Genomic DNA, 17761 nt, shown 5'->3' on the forward strand with positions numbered 1-17761 from the left:
GTTGCAAAACAGTCTGGATGACCCTTTGCACCTCAAAGAACTATGCTGGAGAAATCTGGTGGTGAATAGAACAAATACATTTAAAAGTATCTGAATGTGTTCTGAAAATGTCCAATCCTTCTTGAAATTTTAATTTTGCATGTTTCAAAGTGGCATAGGCTCCTCTTTTTCTATGAGAAGAAAAAGAATTGCTGGTGTGGTGTGGTTTTAGTTCCTAACATTCTGAATATATCAAAAGATGGTGACTGTACTCCTTTTACATGGCTTTTAAAATTAAGGTGAATTTACTTTGAAAGGGACATTTGTGTTAAATTGAAATAATACATATGGCATTATTTCTGAAATGTTCAAGTCTACTATTCTAGTAGCCATACAACAACTATGTGGTCAGGGAAAGGGACAATGAGGGCTAAGTATCTGGAATATAAGACCACTTTATAATATGTAATGGCTAAAGCACATAAATAGAAACAAACTGATCCAGACAACATTAAAAAGAAGAGGGTAAAAAGGAGACACAAAGAAAAAAGTAGAAAGGCAAAAAGAACACAAGTAAGAAATGTACAGAGGAGAAAACACTCAAGAGTGAGTGACAAGGATAAGAACAATAAAGAACTACAAAAAGGTAAAGGGAGAAAAAGTAAATAATTGGAGGCGGATGTATGACTTGTCTAACATTTGCCTTTAGTCTGTATTTTAAACGTATCCTACTGAAAAGCCTAGAACAATGATCTTTAACATTTCACAACTTAGAGCCCCTATGACTTTCTTGCCATATGACTAAACTCCATTTTACCCATAAGAGCTCAAACATACTTTTTTTTTAAAAGCAGAAAATTTAAGATATACATGATGACTTCTTAACAGTGAGCAGCAGGCTGCCAATATAAATAGCTGTAAGAGCACAACATAATTTCAAACCTAAGAGGTACATAGTTGTGGTAGAAGCTGTGAAATGGTTGGTAAATTATCCTAGTTATAGATGCCCGTGTTAAAAATTAGATGACCTGTTTCCTGACAATCACCTACCTGTCATCCGTGGCTTTTGAACTCCGTCCTTAGTATGTAAGCTGCTTCTTCACTCAGCTCTGGTCAGGGCACTGTAAATCTAAATAGCTGCTATAATATGAAGTCTACATATATCACTAAAAGTAATGATGTTGTCTGGATCACAATAATTAGGAATCGGTACTTTAGTTTAACTGCTAAGATGAAAAATAAATGATGGAAATGACACATCAGTCGCAATGTAATAATAGATTCATAGCACTGTTATTTACACAGTGACCCAGGCCTAAGTGTCTATGAAAATTCTACTGGATTATATAGGGCTCCACCTCAACAAATAACATTTGTTGCCTGGGTGTAATTTATAGCAATAGTCATCATCTTTTGTATTCCTCATACAAAGTGTGAAAAATTACACAGATTTATTGTATCCATCAAAGTACCACTTCCAAAATGTGAAGGATGGGTGCAAATAAAGCTCACCTTCATAACTAATGCTTTGTCAAGGTCATTTAGGTTAACAAGGCTCATTCTCCAGCCTACAAAGAATTGACTATCACAATTTAATTTTTTTTTTTTGGCATAACCACTAAACTGTTGTGAGAATGGTATGAGTCATGTATTCTTTTTCCTTGAAAAGTCTCTGGCCAAAAATAGATTTTCTTTTGGCCAAAGAAAATTTTATTATTTGTGTGTGTATGTGTGTGCATTTCCAAAAATGTAATTCTTAGTTTTTTGTAGCTTTAATTGATAGATTCAGTACATAAAAGAATGCTGTACTTTTAAAAAAAATAGAGAAATATTCTTATGCATATCCAATCTGAGGTATTCTATGGCCTCACTGAAATATACTTTGACCTTCCTGTTATCTTTTCATGTGAAAAAGCAGTAAAATGCATGATAAATCTCATATACCTGCCTTCGAGGAATAAGGATTGATATGATTAAATTTCATAAATAGCTGGGAAAATATGGTTCCTTTATGTGATGTGATACAATATTACTGAAAACAAAATAACCTGCACACTGGAGAAAATGAGAATGGCATGAATAGTTTAAAAAATTAGGCAAAAAGGCACATTTCAAAGTGGGAGATGACCAAACTGTGGAAAATACACTAGTTGATTATTTTACAAAATAATTGCAGTGTGTAAAATGTATGTGTGCAACTGGCAGGTACTGGCTATTGCCTGGTCCATCTCAGAAACAATGAGAAAAACAGCCAATGCCCACTCTGTATTTCAGAATAAAATAAGCAAGATTTATTTATATATGAAAATTAAATAGATATCATTTCCACATTTTTCTATTTGATTTTTTAATTATAAAAGAGTCTTCAAGGATTAGAAGAAGGAAAAGTTGGGGGAGTAGAGGAACTTAATCCTCAAAAAGGATCCTGAAAATGAATAAGGGTTCCTTGTTGTAAACTTTAGGGAAATGTCTATACTTGTTCTATCTTCATCCCAGGGACAACTCTTCTGTGTGTGAGTGTGTGTGTGTGTGTGTGTGTGTGTGTGTGTGTGCATGTGTGTGTGTCCTACATAATTAAAAAGATGATGTGATGATAGTTGATTATTATATATCTGCATTTTATGAGCAACAAGAATGAACTGCCTTCTTGGCATTTCTTAGCCTTCTTTCTTTTATAAAAATCTTAAGGTATAACAGTAGGAATAAGTTAAAGATAAAAGTTTAATTTGCAATATCTCCTTGAGATTCCACCTAAAAATAAATAAATAAATAGAACCCTTCAAAATACTGAACATAAGCCAAGTTTTGAATATAAGGCAGCAACTAAGGTGTGTTGTTAGTTTCCTGGGGCTGCCATAATAACTTACCATCAATTTGGTAGCTTAAAATAGAAATTTATCCTCTCAAAGTCCTGATGGGAGAAATCTTAAATCAAGTTGGTTGCTTCCATCTGGGAACTCTGAAGGCGAATCAGAACATGCCTTTCTCCTAGTCTGGCAGCTCCAGCAATTTGAGGTTCCTTGATTGCGGAGGTATCAATACGCTTTCTTCACACCACTTACCTCCTGATCACCCCAGGCCTTCTTTTCTAACACTTATAAAGACACTCATCGTTGGATTAAGGACTTTCTCTGATGATTCATTCTGAGATCTTCAACTTACATCTGCAAAGACCTTATTCCTAATAAGGTCCCATTCACAAGTAAGAGAATTTGGAGGTATCTGTCAGAGACCACTACTCAACTCATGACAGTACAAGCATATGTTTTTAATTTTTCTCCTATTTCCAGGAAACTACAAGCCATCAAAGTGCTAAGTTTCTGTTTTAGTCAGCTTTTGTGTCACTGTGACCAAAATACCTGATAAGTACAATACAGAGGAGGAAAAAATCATTTTGACTCTGTTTCAAGGTTTTTAATCCATAAACAACTGACTCATTGCTCTGGGCCCAAGGTAAGGCAGCACAGCATGGGGGAAGAGCCCAGTTCAGGAAAACTGAACAGTTCCTGGCATTCAGGAAGCAGAGGCAAGGAAGTTGAAGGGGCCATAGGGAAGATGTGCCCTTCAGGGGAGGCCCCCCATTGCCTCACCTACTCCAGCCACCTGCCTAAGTCACAACTTAGTTATTTCACTCAAACTGGGAAGGATTGATTGGGTTGCATATTTCATAATTTAATCATTTCTCCTCTGACTATTCCTGCATTAACACAAATTAAGTTTGAGGGGGACACCTCATATACAAACCATGACACTATCCTTTCAGATATCTTAAGATATACATAAAACAACATTTGATACTTATAGATCATTTGTCATAATCATCATGAGGTTAAATAAATGCTATCATGTTATCATTAGAAATAAGATTAACATGAATTATGTTCATTTGGTTTGAGACAGACTGAATAATAAGTATAGATTCAATTCTACACCTTGATCACAAGGGGAAAAAATTAAACAGAAAGGAAATGTTGGTGTTGATGAAAGGCTCTCGTTAGTGATAACAGCAATGCTCACATACTTTGGGGAAAAGGTGGAAGAAATCTTTTTTATAGGGGTTGATAATCATTGTAATGAACTTTGTATTCATTATATCTGAATCTGTCAGTAGAATCTGCTCACTGTAAGAATGTTTTGGAAGCTACAGATATTTTTGATGGCTATTCAGACTTGGCTTAGTAAATAATAATGATTATCATTGTGAGTTTAATCAGCAATGCCCCATGAATTCCTCATGTAAATCTATATTTGCTTCACACTTGTTCTGTGATAATAAGGCTTTTTAAATAGTGCTATCCTATAACTAATCAATAAGCACATATTTTGACAGATGACACAAAAGTTCAGTAATAATGCTTGAAACTGGTATAAGGCAAATAGTAATAGCATCATAAGAAAATTATTATTGGCAGACATGGGGAACCAATAATTCTGTAAAGAAAAAAACTTAGGTGATGTCACCTTTGAAAAACACTTTCATAAAAATTAAAATATCTTGAAAAACTACGATTGACTGTTTACCTCTATGCAAGATTAGTAATATAATATTTTTTAAAAAAGTAAAATGTAAGGCAAAAGCCCAAAGCATTGGGAAATGGAAAACAAGTATATGATTATTTATGCATTTTAAGCTAGAATATAAAATTACTAATGCACTTAGATTAAAAACTAAATGTGACTATAAGAAAATGAATGGAAATATGCACTTACTGTGGTTACATTAGCTCTCATTAGGCAATTAAAGTCCCTGTAGCTTAAGAACTAATTTAAAAATATAACGAGATGAGTTAGTCCATCAACTAGGTCATTAGGTCAAATATTTATCCCATGATGAACTGAACTAAGTTAGCATGTACAAAATTCTCTAAACAGCAAGGGAAGGTGGCACTTTTGGTGTGATTTCTGAGCAGCTTAGGGAAAAGAGGACTTTAAAAGTCCTCATCTATATATAGTTATAGCAACTATTTAAATAATTTAAATATATTGAGACCTATACTTATTCAAGGGTAAGTTAAGTAGTGATTACTGGCTATGAAAAGGATTTTCAGCTTGACAAAAGAATTCATAATAGCACAACTACTACATTCTATATTTTTTAATCTACCTACATGGTTTTTGCAAAATGCATACTTGGTAATGTACTCAATGCTTTGACTAGAGATCTCTTAAAGCTGTGATGAAGGTGCATAATCAATTAATTGAGATTTTTGCTCCTCTCAGCAAATAAAATGAAAACAAACAGATGAGCTGAAAAAACTTTTAGAGGATGTTCTTGTGTCCATACAGATTCTGCCCAATCAGCTAAAGCTTTTGAAATCCCACAAATGTAATCTTGAGAAAGGATACTGAGCAGAAAGACCATTTTTACATACTATTGCTTGTATTTAACACCTACTTTCCTTCTTAGTTTCAGGAATCTGTACCTTTCAGGTAGACCTCAGATCAACTGCAGCTCTGCAGGAAAGTCACCCTGACTGACAGCTCAAGTTTTCCCTTGCTTGTACACTTTTCATCTGACTCACATCACAGTTAAAAATCATACATTATTTATATGAATTTGATTAGCACTGGCCAACTCCATTAGATGGACTGTAAGGCCAGAACCATGTTCTTTGTTCACCATTGGATCCCCAGTATCTTTCTGAACAGACCTGGGACATGGCAGAGGCTTAGAATATATTTGATATCTGAATCAAGTACTTTATTAAGAGTTTTAATTAATATAAGTTAAAATAAGTAGACTTAGAACTGTGGAAAAATATGAAAAATATTTTATTTTAGAATATAATTGAAAGTTAAAAATCAAGTTAACTATTATCCAGATATCCCATTATTCAAGTGTAGACCTGCAAAGCTGGCCCAGCAACACTGCAGCTGTCATGATAACAGAAGCAGTGTGCTAAAGGTTTTGCTTCTTAGCCTAAAGACTACCCAGGGATAAACTGATAATAAGGTGTCAATAATGGTAATGATGCGGATGATAACAGTAAATGCCAAGGGTTCTGATGATATGATCTGATGACTCATAGCCAAGTTCTAAGTCTCTCTTTGGTTATGGAGGTAATAATTCACAAGGAGATGACCAGCTATAATTCTAGAATTTATAAAGTTCCTCAGCAGAAAGGTGAGGGAAAGAAGGATATTCTTTCTGTCTCCCCTTCCACCAGCATATTATTCAAGTAGAAATAAAAGTGTTGCAAATTTTGCTCCAGGGAAAACGGAAAGTACTTTTTAAATCTGCATTGCAAATAATTCACATAGGTTTTAAAATATATTTTTCCTTTCACCTCAATGGGCCTGTTATAAAGAGTGTTTAGAATATGCACACACGTAAAATGAAGAGTATGTGAAGCTCTCTATTATAAGTGTCCCATACTAGGCAAATATTAAATCAAGACTAGCCAAACAGAATGGTGTGGGACACTGTACTACTTCAGATGCAAGAAAAAATATGATAACAAAAATATAGCTCAATTTAAGCCACTTAACATAATCCACTGAGAGTATAATCACTTTTTACAGCATCCTTTCTAAATCCTTAAAAATTAAAAATTAAATAATTTTGATATTCTGATGAAAATAAAAATTTTATGCCAGAGTTCAGTAGGAGGTAAAGAGACATATAACTTGAAAAAGCACTATTAGCTACCTAGTAAAACAGTATTCTAAGTGAAATACTTAACCATATGAGGAAAAAGAACAAAACTCACTTCAAAACTTAACTTTCTACATTATAATACAAAATAGAGTGTAAGTAGTTGTATATTTAAAAGTGAAATGACTAAAAATTTAATTAAGAATTATGTAAGGTTCCTGGGGTCACAAATAACAATAAATTCCAGATGTAAAATCTTTAAATATATACCATTTTAAAATATCTGTATCTATGGTTATTCCTATATATTTAAATAAACACAAAGGTCCTTGGATTTTTAGTAAAAGTGATTATAATAAATGTAATAAATGAAAATAAAGATTTATGAAGGTTAATAGAAGAATAATTTAGAGCACCCTATAAAATTGAAGTTCCAAGAGCTACAACTAATATCTGGGCTATATCTAGTTATTCAGTGTTGTGATTTCTCAATTCTCTTTCCTTACATATATCCCTTGCCTAGTAATCTCTTTTCCTTCTCATTCTTTCAGTTTCTATCACATAGGAGTGCAGTAGTCTTCAAAATGAGGTGTTTGTCCCTGTGGGGATAAAGGAAGAATTTCCAAGGTTTACCCTACATTATGAGGAGGGTTATGGTAATCGAATTCCAAAGTTCTGAACTTTCTTAAGCTCACATTCCTTTTCATAAAAGCCCTTCTAATTTTCCCCCATCTTTCAGGAGAAAAGTATACTTCTCTTTCAACTTTCACCTTTCCAAGGGTTCCTTGTAGTACACTGGCAAAGAGAAAATTCTAAACATTGGTGTTGATGCTTAGGAAATGAGCTTTTGAATTTTTAAATTAATTGCTTTCATAAAATTTGAAGAAAGGCCTAATGAAGTTGTCAGATGATAATTAAAAATTTTTGGTAATTGATTACTATGTGGTATCTGGCACAAAACTTAGAAAGATTGTGAAGAAATATGTCACATTGCTATAATAAAACCTTTTATTACCATCTACTTATTTTTATGTATATTATTTCTCAGCACTTTAACATAAAATAGGAATAAAACTGATGATGAAACTTTTCACATTCTAGCAATGAATAATACTTATCTAAAATATAAAAACTAATTGAAAAGGGGATACTGTTTTTTTCTTTTATATCTAAAAATTTTAATTTTGTTTGCAAAATAATTTATCAAGTTAACAATCTTAATAATAGAGCTCAATTTACAAAACAATTTAACAAGTTTTGTGATAAAAATTTTCTTATATGAGTTTTTTGCAGAGAGATATCAAATAATACTCAATAAAATATTTACAAGTAACACTATATAAGAACTCAAGTTTGGAAAAGGAAGAATGATACAAAATCCATAGAACTTAAGAACTTAATCATATTATTAAATGGCTAATAATAATTTTTTTAAAATGAGTTGTGTGGTTTAGATTACAATAGATACATTTAAAGGACTTGAAATGATTTTACTTTAAAATGTCCTTATTAGAATAAGATATGTTTGTATAAATATGTCAAAATAGACTTTACTCTCATGTGTAACTAAAAAGAACAAAGTATAAAAAGCAAAAATAAAGTCTATTACAATATTCTAGAAGTTAAATCTTTAACATTATTTAAATACATGATGGAACTTAAACATTATTTTAGGGGCTATATGTGCACAAAATTTGAGCCCTAACAAATAATTCTGCCAAATTGCCTTTAATGACTTCCTTTCTCTTACTCAAAAATACAATCATTAACTTCTGTCATCCTTCCTTCCTCAATAATGTTCAATGATCTCTGCTTCTTTCATTTCTACTATCAGTTCCCAGGACTAGACGTTTTTCCTCATATCCTTGCATTGATCAAATTTCCATGGGAGAAAATACCACAGATCTCTACTTGGTTGCACTTATTCTGACTTTCATTTTTAGCTTTGTGTGACTGTTTTGAATATTCACAAGGGCAGGAACCATCAATTTTTTCATGCACAAAGGCAGGAGCCATGCATTTTTACCACTTGCCAAGTAACAGTGGACAGCATTGGTTCAGTGAGTGAGTGCTGCATCCCAAGTGTCTGAGTGCCTAACACAGTATTTGCTCAATATAAATTTATCAAATGCATGAACAAATGAATATATGCCCTTTGACTAAATAATAAAAAACCCACAATTAGACCTAGTGTAGGGAAATTGCATAATTTATTCACACACAGTTATTTATGAAAATGTGGACTGTTAGAGCTAAAATAAACACTGGAGGTTTGGGGGTGCAATCTCATTTTAGAAACATGATTGAGACTCTGAGAAGTTAATTGACTTTTTCCAAAGCCACATCTGTTCAATGATAAAAGCAGGATCAAAACCTAATTCCTTACCCCAGATTACTAGTGGTGTAGGTATCCCTGTGCTTTTCATTACTCTGTGCAAACTCCTCAAAACACCTATGCTGGTCAATAAACTCTGAAACTGCATTTCTGGCTGGTGTAAGAACTTCAGCCTCTGATCCTTTAGTGTGGAACAACTTAAAACAATAGGAAAAGAAAGAGCAGTGTAAAGCCCTAAGGAAACAGGACCATGGGAACCTCGGAGATAAGAACACCTAGTTAGCATCTATGTCTTAGAGGAAGAAAACACAAGGTTTCTGAATTTGATACATTGAGGCCATAGTGGAAAGAAAACTTGTTTCTCCACCTTTATATTATTACATAAGAAAGCAAACATTGATGGACAAAGATCAGATGCAAAGAAAAATAGCTTATCTGGACCTCTTTTTCAGTATGAGATAAGATGAGCTATAGCTGATGAAGGGACATTTGCCATCATTAGCAACTGGTTAAGTATGAAAAAAGGTAATATTTACTTATAGGCCAAGATAGGCAGTATTTCTTAAAGTAGAAGGGAGGGGAAAATGTGCTCCTGTTCCTAATTGAGAATCTCTATGATAACATTTCATTTTATATTTCACATCCTTATAATCTCCCCAAATTAGAGCATGCAGGACTAACATGGAAGGCATTCAATAAATGTGACTGTCCATACTTAACTATTTAAAATGCACACCACCCATTACAAAGAGGTAGTTAAAACAAACAGAAGGCCACTCTAAAGATCACTGCTTCACCATTACCTGCAAGAGTTAGGTATTACACAGCATTCTTGCACTAAACTCTCATAAACTGAGTGATTGATAATTTTATTGCTGTTTTTTCAGATGAAGAAGCTAAGGGACTTTCCCAAGGTTGTGCAGTAGAATAACTTCAATTTGATCTCAAGTGTCTCAGACTATGAAGATGGTAACCTTTGCCATGTCAGTAGCACCCAAAGTGTAGTCCCCAGACTAGCACCATAGCCATTACTTGGGAACTTTTTAAAAAATCCAAATTCTTGGGCCCAAATCTATACTAACAAACTCTAGGGGTGGATCCCAACAAATTTAACAGGTTTCCCTGATGATTCTGATATATGGTCAAGTATAAGAACCACTGGCTTATTCCATGTAGCCCGATGTGCATAGAAATATTCTTATACTCATGGCAGAGAGTACTTAAAGTATGTTAGGTGGTTTTTATTTTTCTACCATTTTTGAAACATGGCAATTTGGTATACTAGGGATGGGGGCAGGTTGACTGGATATGGAAGCCCAGCTCTACCACCTATGATTATATAATCTTGGCCAGGTGTATAAGCTCTATAAGTTTTTGATTTGTCTTTGTTAAAAATGAAAACAAAAATGGTGAGATTATACGCTAAAAGCACTTAGTGCCTGAAGTGTAATAAACATTCAATAAAGTAAATAAATACAGCTTTGATTATGACAATAATATTAGTAACATTATGATTAATTGCCTGAGTGGTGAGGCTTATGAATTATGTATGCTGCAAAGCTCCACAGAGGCTCTGCTACCTATAATTTTTATTGTAGAATGGTCTTAATTTTTTCCAGTTTTATAATGAACTTCCAATTGATTTCAATTCAGTGAACATTTACTGTGTAGAAGTACTGTGCTATTTCAGGATATTTTTAAAGTAGAGTCAAAAAGACACTTTTCAGATGAAGTCTTCAATTTACAGTTAGGGTAAGGATATAACTGTCAACTGAGTAAATCTTTGAATTAAATATGCTAAATCTTTACCTTATTTTGGCTTAAAGTTTTTGTTGCGTCTTTCAACAGTATTTAAAAAAATAATGAATTATTGTGTACACACACATTTAATTTCAGTTTAAATTTTTTACTTAGAGAACATTCCATAATGCCATATTATCTTTGCATAGTCAACTGTGCAACCCAGTAGTGCTTGAATGCAGAGATTTTTCAAATAGTAATTCATCTTCAGTAGCAATATATTCCTTATATTTTATTGAGTGAAACCTAGGCTTTTTAGGTCTTGTTGAATTGCATTAACAAATGAAAGAAGCCACTTTCTATCCCTTTTTAAAATGTTTTTTATATGTACAAAAAGATAATCATCTTTTCATTTTTAAAAGAAAAATACTACCAGGTCTCATAAGCTCCTTTCCTAGCTCATGTTTTCAAGCGCCCCCCAACCCCATTGGTATTGTTCTCCACAAATACTTGGCATTTTGTCTCCTTTCTAAAATGTGTCATTCTGCTGAACTTGGTCTGCAAATTGTAGTGTAATAAGACCTGAATGAAGCTCAATCTGTTTTCATGCATGACATCACCATTACTATTTAACACGTCAGAGCAGCTGAACATTTTAACAGGGATCAGGATGTCAATCATTCAATTTATTATCCACTATAACTCTGTGATTTTTCTCTCTACTGTTACCATCTCTAGGCCTTTAGTGCACATTTTAGTTCCATTATCCCTCCTTTCCCCTCCTTTCATGTGGTTCCATTTTCCAGATTTTAGCATCTGATTTTAACCCTCTCTCTAATGTAGAAAGATTACACTGCACAGATGCACAGCACTCCAAAGATCTGTAACCCCCACAACGTCCATGATTCACTCTTCTTTATATTTACTAGCATAAATATACATTTCCCCAAATATTTTATAAGTAGTAACTATATACCTCGAGTGCTTTTTTTTTTTTTTAGAGAGAGAGAGAGAGAGAGAATTTTTTAATATTTTTATTTTTTCAGTTTTTGGTGGACACAACATCTTATTTTATTTTATGTGGTACTGAGGATCGAACCCAGCACCCCATGCATGCCAGGTGAGCGCATTACCGCTTGAGCCACATCCCCAGCCCAAGTGCTTTTTTTTTAAGATGATTTTTTTTCAGGTCACTCTTTTTAAGGTTCCAGTTAGATAAACAAAAATAAATAAAAACAAAAAGGTTGACTGGCCTATTGCTGTAGGCACATTTAAAAAGAAATCTTGTTATTTTCTTCTTTGACTTAAGAATGTTTAACTAAGCACCAAGGATCCATAGGATTGCATAATTGTTTTATTGTTAAGCATTAAACTGTTACGCACAATGTACAGATTAAAACCTCTAATCTTCACACATAGGTAGCTTGGTGGGTATCTTATGCCCTTGCTGCTGGAAGTCACCTGTGAGGCTGAGGCAAGTTATAGGTTTGGTTAAGCAAATCTTAGTAAACATAGTTACTTTCCCTCGGCACGCATACTTGTCCAGTTACAAAAGAATGCAAAGCAAAGAATATAAACACAGGAAGGAACTGACAAAAGAATCCTAAAGCGTTTGAACCAAACTGATTTATTTTGCCATGAAAAAAATAACAGAGCTATCAAAACCAAAATTACCTGATTCTTTATGTATGAACTTTCATTCATAAGGAAATTATGGAAGCAATGGATTATTCAAGTTAACAAGTAAAAGAAAAGAATGACTACACTTTTTAAGTTAACCAGCAACCTACGTGCTTTCTGCTTGGAATCCCCATCAGCCTACCTTACATATTCATACAAACCCATTCCTGCCTGCAACCCAGTGCTCTCCATCTAACAAAGTCCTACTCATCCCTCTGAGAGCAAGAGTTCCCCAAGACAGTAATTCCTCCCTTTGTTGTATTTAAACTCTATCCTGTGCTTAGTTCTTGCTTCATATATAAAACTGTAATGAATCTTCTATCAATTTTGAGCACCTCTTCTTTTTAATTTACTATTAACACCTGATAGTGACAATTGCTCATTAATTTTTTTTTAAATAAATGAAACATTTAAAACTAGCATTTCCCAGCTAGATGCTATGGCACTTGCCTGTAATCCCAGTGACTTTGGGAAGGTGAGAGAGGAGAATCTTAAGTTGGAGTCCACATTCATAATTTAGCAAAACATGGCAACTTAGCAAAACCCCGACTCCAAATAAAAAATTTAAAAAGTACTGGGGATGTAGCATAGCGGTATAGTACTGGGGATGTAGCATAGCGGTATTATACAGTATAATACGTATAATAATAGCAATAATAGTATTTTCCTCAGAACTATATTTTAAAAATGAAGGTATTCGAATTAGGCTTGAAGCTCTCTAGAGAAGTTATGATTATGCTATGGTGTAAACCAGGTCTTAATAAAATGGTAATATATATATATATATATATATTTTTTTTTTCACTTGGAAACTCATGAAAGGGTTGAAAACAATTACCAGTTCTAAGAAAAGGCACATGTGTGTAGCAAAATAAAAACAAATTATACAAAAGTAAAAGATAGGAAGTAGAGACAATTATTTCTAATTAATATAGTTCATCTTTTTTCTATGTGTATATATATATATCTTAATAAAATTTTGGATTATTGATTTTAAATAATTGTTTTCATAGTCTAAGTATATGCAGTACAATTGAAGAGTGTGGCAAAAATAAGGAAAAAATGTTCTTACAACGTGTTCAGGTCTAATAGAATAGTTTTCAGAAGACTTAGCACAAAGGACAATCATTAGTAAAAGTTTAAAAAATGAGGACACTTTAGGTCTAGAGAAGACTGATGACAGATTTAATCCCTGTCCCCAAATACATGATGGATCAACCGACAGATGATAGTGATAAAATAATTTCCTTCTTGGCTTAATGTAAGACCAGAGACAATTAACTCAAAGGGCAAACAGGAAAGTGCTACAGAAGGTGAGGGAGTATGACAAATGACTGAATATTGCAGTGAGAGATTTCCCTCAGAGACCTTTAGAAGAGAATAACCACCCTTTGATTTGGAGTGATATATTAAAATAAATCTAAATGACTCTTAACAAGACAAACACTAACTTGTTCCTTAAGTAAGTTACACAACTGTAATCCTCTAAGTTTTATAGAACAAGTCTCTTTATTTGTTGTCCATGGGGTCATCCCATCCACCCTGTCAGAGACCAGCTCATTGTCACAGGTGAAATAGCATTGTCCATATGAATTGCCTTTCAGTGCTCCCTAATTCCTCTTCCTTCCCCTCTGACTCTAGTTAGTCATGGAAGCCAGAAGCTGGAGAAGAATGACATCAGTTGCTCACAGTATAAAAACAAAAGGACCTTAAAATCCCTTGGAAGTTTAAAGTCACCTTTAAAAGGTTTTAAAGACTTGTTGTTGGAAGGCCAATGATCTGTGTTTTTTATTTTTTATTTTTTGCTTAATATTCATTTAATTAACATGTGACATTTAGTGCAAAATTTTTTTTTTGCTTAAAAGTAATTCTACTGAATAACTTTAACCTCATATTTTATACTAAAATTGAGTATTATACCATTCTAAGATAAGATAGAAGAGGAAGGTCACTGTCGAGGGTCACCGAAAGAGTAAAGGTCTCCTTTTTATAACTTTTTTGTTATTTTGTTTTAAATATTAACATTTGTTATGCTACTTTGTTGATAACATATTACTTGGAGTTGTTTTATGAATAAATGCCACAACCTTTATAAAGAATCTTAGACTTTGGACTGAATTTAATTATTTTGTTTTATGAGACAGCAGAGCTACTACACTTGAAATAAGGTGCCATCTTACATGTATACAGAAAGAAGGGCTGGATTCAGAAGAAAGCATAAAACTTGAAACTTTGCAGAGATGAGTGCACTGTGGCTCTCATGCTGCTGCTTTGTAAGCTGTGAGCCTGAAGCACAGTTTAGCTGTGCATTTTCCTGCCTTATTTTTCTCCATTTGATAAATGGAATGCATCCACCAACATCTGAAAGCACCATTAAATAATATCAGAAAAACAGGATTTAGATCACCTTACCTGTTCCTGTTGCTGGAAATCCAATCTGAAATGAGTGTCGATGCCTGCTGGTGACAGTGCTTATTGCCAAAGCTACATGCCAGCATTATCACTTCCCTACGCAGTTCTCTGGATACCATCAAAGGGAGAAGAAATAAAAAGCAGTGTTACTACTAGAGAGAAGGTCAGGGTAATTCATTGCATAAATAGATAAGTAAATTATAACAAAAAAATAGTTTTTAGATATGGAAGTCCTAGGCTGTTGAGTAAAAGACAAATAAATGGACAGAGTGAAATGTTGGACACACTATGTCTTCTCTGAAGACATCACTCCAGTGAGGGGCATGGGTTCTGATCTCAGTATCACAATAAAGACAGAACTTAAATTAAAACATAGCAAGGAAGTCCCTTTGTGTGGTAGAAACTGTTACCCAGCAGCTGTCTTCCCAGGCAAATGAAATGCAAAATGCAGAATGAAAGAAAGGTAGTCTCATGCTGCTAATGTCACAATGGTACTAAAAGAATGTTACTGTACAGTTCTGGGGGAAGAGAAGAGAATCAGAAAATAAAACGGTACTCATGTTGGTAGGATGCTTGAACAAGAGATCCATTAAAATTATTTTTCGGCCATCCAAGCTTAATGTAGGTTGTTGCGACTTGCTTTAAAATATATTCCTAAATGGGGCAGAGGCGGATTAGAAGAAATAAAGATACTGTTAGTTTCAAATTCTTCCATCCTGACAATTAAAATTCACAATTAGAATATTGCAAATCTATCTACCTTTAAATCTCAGTAAAATTCCAGGCACTGCAACACTCTATTATACTTCTATTCCACTTAGTATTTCAAAATAGAAAATAAGGACAAGATACTATTGGAATGGTAGAAATACACTTGCCTACTGAATGACTAAGTAATTCGCACTATTAAATATTTTAGCTGACAATTTTTGTAGCAAGATGAGGAAAATGAGGAATATTGAAAATGACACTCCTGCATACATATATACAAATGTATGTAGATACATTTTATGAAAATGGGCATCTAATACTTATGCATTTCATGTCAATAGAGTACACTTAATGCAAAGCTGTTATGTTGGCCCAGCCAATAACCTAGCATTGTTGAAGTTGAGACACACAAACTACTTCTCTGTAATGATATGTTATTATGGAGTCAACAGTCTATTCAACCAATGATGTATTTAAATATCAATACCAATGTAAGATACACTCTTCCTCCCTTTAATGTGGTCCTTGAATTTTGTCAAAGGAATGAAAGCACTGAAATTACAGTAAAAGCAGTTTTTAACTTTACAAAAACTGAGGTATTTGACATGATACACTATTCTAAAATACAAATATATACAAAAAATGTATTTTACTTTTATAGAAGTTTCACATTGCAATGTTTCTGTATTAAGGAGAAAGAGAAGAGTAATATGTCTCTCTGTAGCAGATAAAATTATACCCAAACTGTAATGACCCATTTCTTTGCATGTCTGTTGTAAAGGCCTAGACAAAACTAATAACACTGAAAAGTCAAGCCAAGATTATTTTCACTAAAATAAAAAAGAAAGAAAGAAATGGATAGAGCTCCTTTCCTGCAGGCTTAGGACAAGAAAACAGGAAATAATTCTGATGGCCAACAAACAACTAAATGGCTCTAATAAACAGATTTCATGTAGTGGCAATACAGTTTTGAGTAATTCCAAATGTGTAGGTTAGTTAGCAGAATCAGTATGTCATAAAGCATTGGGTAACTTTATAAAATTCAGTGCAGGCTCTTAACTAAAGAAAAACAAAATAATGCACAAAGGTAATAGCATAGTGCTAAGAAATTTAGGAATTAAAAGCTCATCAGCATTACCTAATCCTAATAATATTCTAAATGATTATTAAATCAGATTAGGAGGTTCAGCCTTGCAATTTGGGTTTACGAGGCTTTGAGTTTAGAAACTCTAGTCAGGTAACATTTTGAAATGTTTGTCATGCATTCATGTCTATGTGGATTATCTGTTGTTTGCTCTCCTGTATCCCCTTGGACCCAATTATGAATGGGCTTTTGCCTCAATGTTGATCTTATCCTTGTTAATTAAGGAAGTGAATTGGATTCACCATGGCCTTTTGGATAAAAATAATGACTAAGAATCTTGATTGAAACTGTCTATATTCTGTTAAGATCTTTGGGATCCCTCCACTCAGGTTAAGTCCTTTGTGAACACGGAGCCCGTTAACTCAGGAAAGTTAAGTTTAAACTTCATGGATTTGCCATGTATATTCCTTCTTAAATTCTAAAGCATTTAAGCTTAATTGACACTTTTAGGCCAGAACAAAAGGTAACACGTATTAAATTTCTTCTTCAAATAATTGTCATTCATATTGCATAGAAAATCAGGCCAAAAATAATAACATAAACTAGCAAAAGAAATGAAAATAACTCAGGATCAGTTGTATACAGCAGATAATAAGAAAACGGTTTATCTTCTGAAAATTAGGAAGAAGAAATTATATATTTTTACATTGAAGACATTGTAGTTCTCCATGCGGTCCAGTAATTTATCTAGAGGATAAAGAGCTCGGCTGGCAGCGTGCCAAGGAAGAAAATCCTTCTCCTCAGACAGGTATCTGATAATCTCTAGAGGAATATTCTGAGGCAAATAGCCAGCCCTGCACAGTCAGAAGAAAGCTAATGTTAATTATATGCATAAAAGATAAACAATAGTGCAAAAAATAAAGATTTGGCTTATGCAAATAAAAGGTTGAAAGCAAGATTCATCACAGTATATGATAAAAATAAAATGAGTGACTTTTTAAACAAAGTCTTACTTAGGATGCTGGTGCCTCTTAATATATACAAAGTTAAAAATTAACATGAGCACAAACACATCAGAATGCATATTTTGAAATAAGGTAATAATTATAGATTTTATACCAACCCTAAGTTTTTTCCTTCACAGAAGTAACAAATAATTGAAAAGAATTGATTTCTACAGTGTAATTTCTGTTACTCAATACATTCCCTTTACTTTTAATGTAGT

At 33.4% G+C, this 17761-nt stretch overlaps 1 protein-coding gene across 1 annotated transcript in view; it reads right to left on the bottom strand.

Annotated features, from left to right (window-relative positions):
- Trhde (thyrotropin releasing hormone degrading enzyme) overlaps positions 1-17761 on the bottom strand; it is a 377691-nt gene that overhangs the window by 18485 nt on the left and 341445 nt on the right. The window contains exons 13-15 of the mRNA XM_026386682.2: positions 17243-17390; positions 15298-15395; positions 14742-14849 (exon numbers count right to left, since the gene is read on the bottom strand). Of these exons, the coding sequence (XP_026242467.2) occupies positions 14742-14849; positions 15298-15395; positions 17243-17390 (354 nt within the window). The remainder of the gene's footprint in view (positions 1-14741; positions 14850-15297; positions 15396-17242; positions 17391-17761) is intronic.

The sequence above is a fragment of the Urocitellus parryii genome, chromosome 5 (genome assembly GCF_045843805.1).
Source record: "Urocitellus parryii isolate mUroPar1 chromosome 5, mUroPar1.hap1, whole genome shotgun sequence".
Lineage (NCBI taxonomy): Eukaryota > Metazoa > Chordata > Mammalia > Rodentia > Sciuridae > Urocitellus > Urocitellus parryii.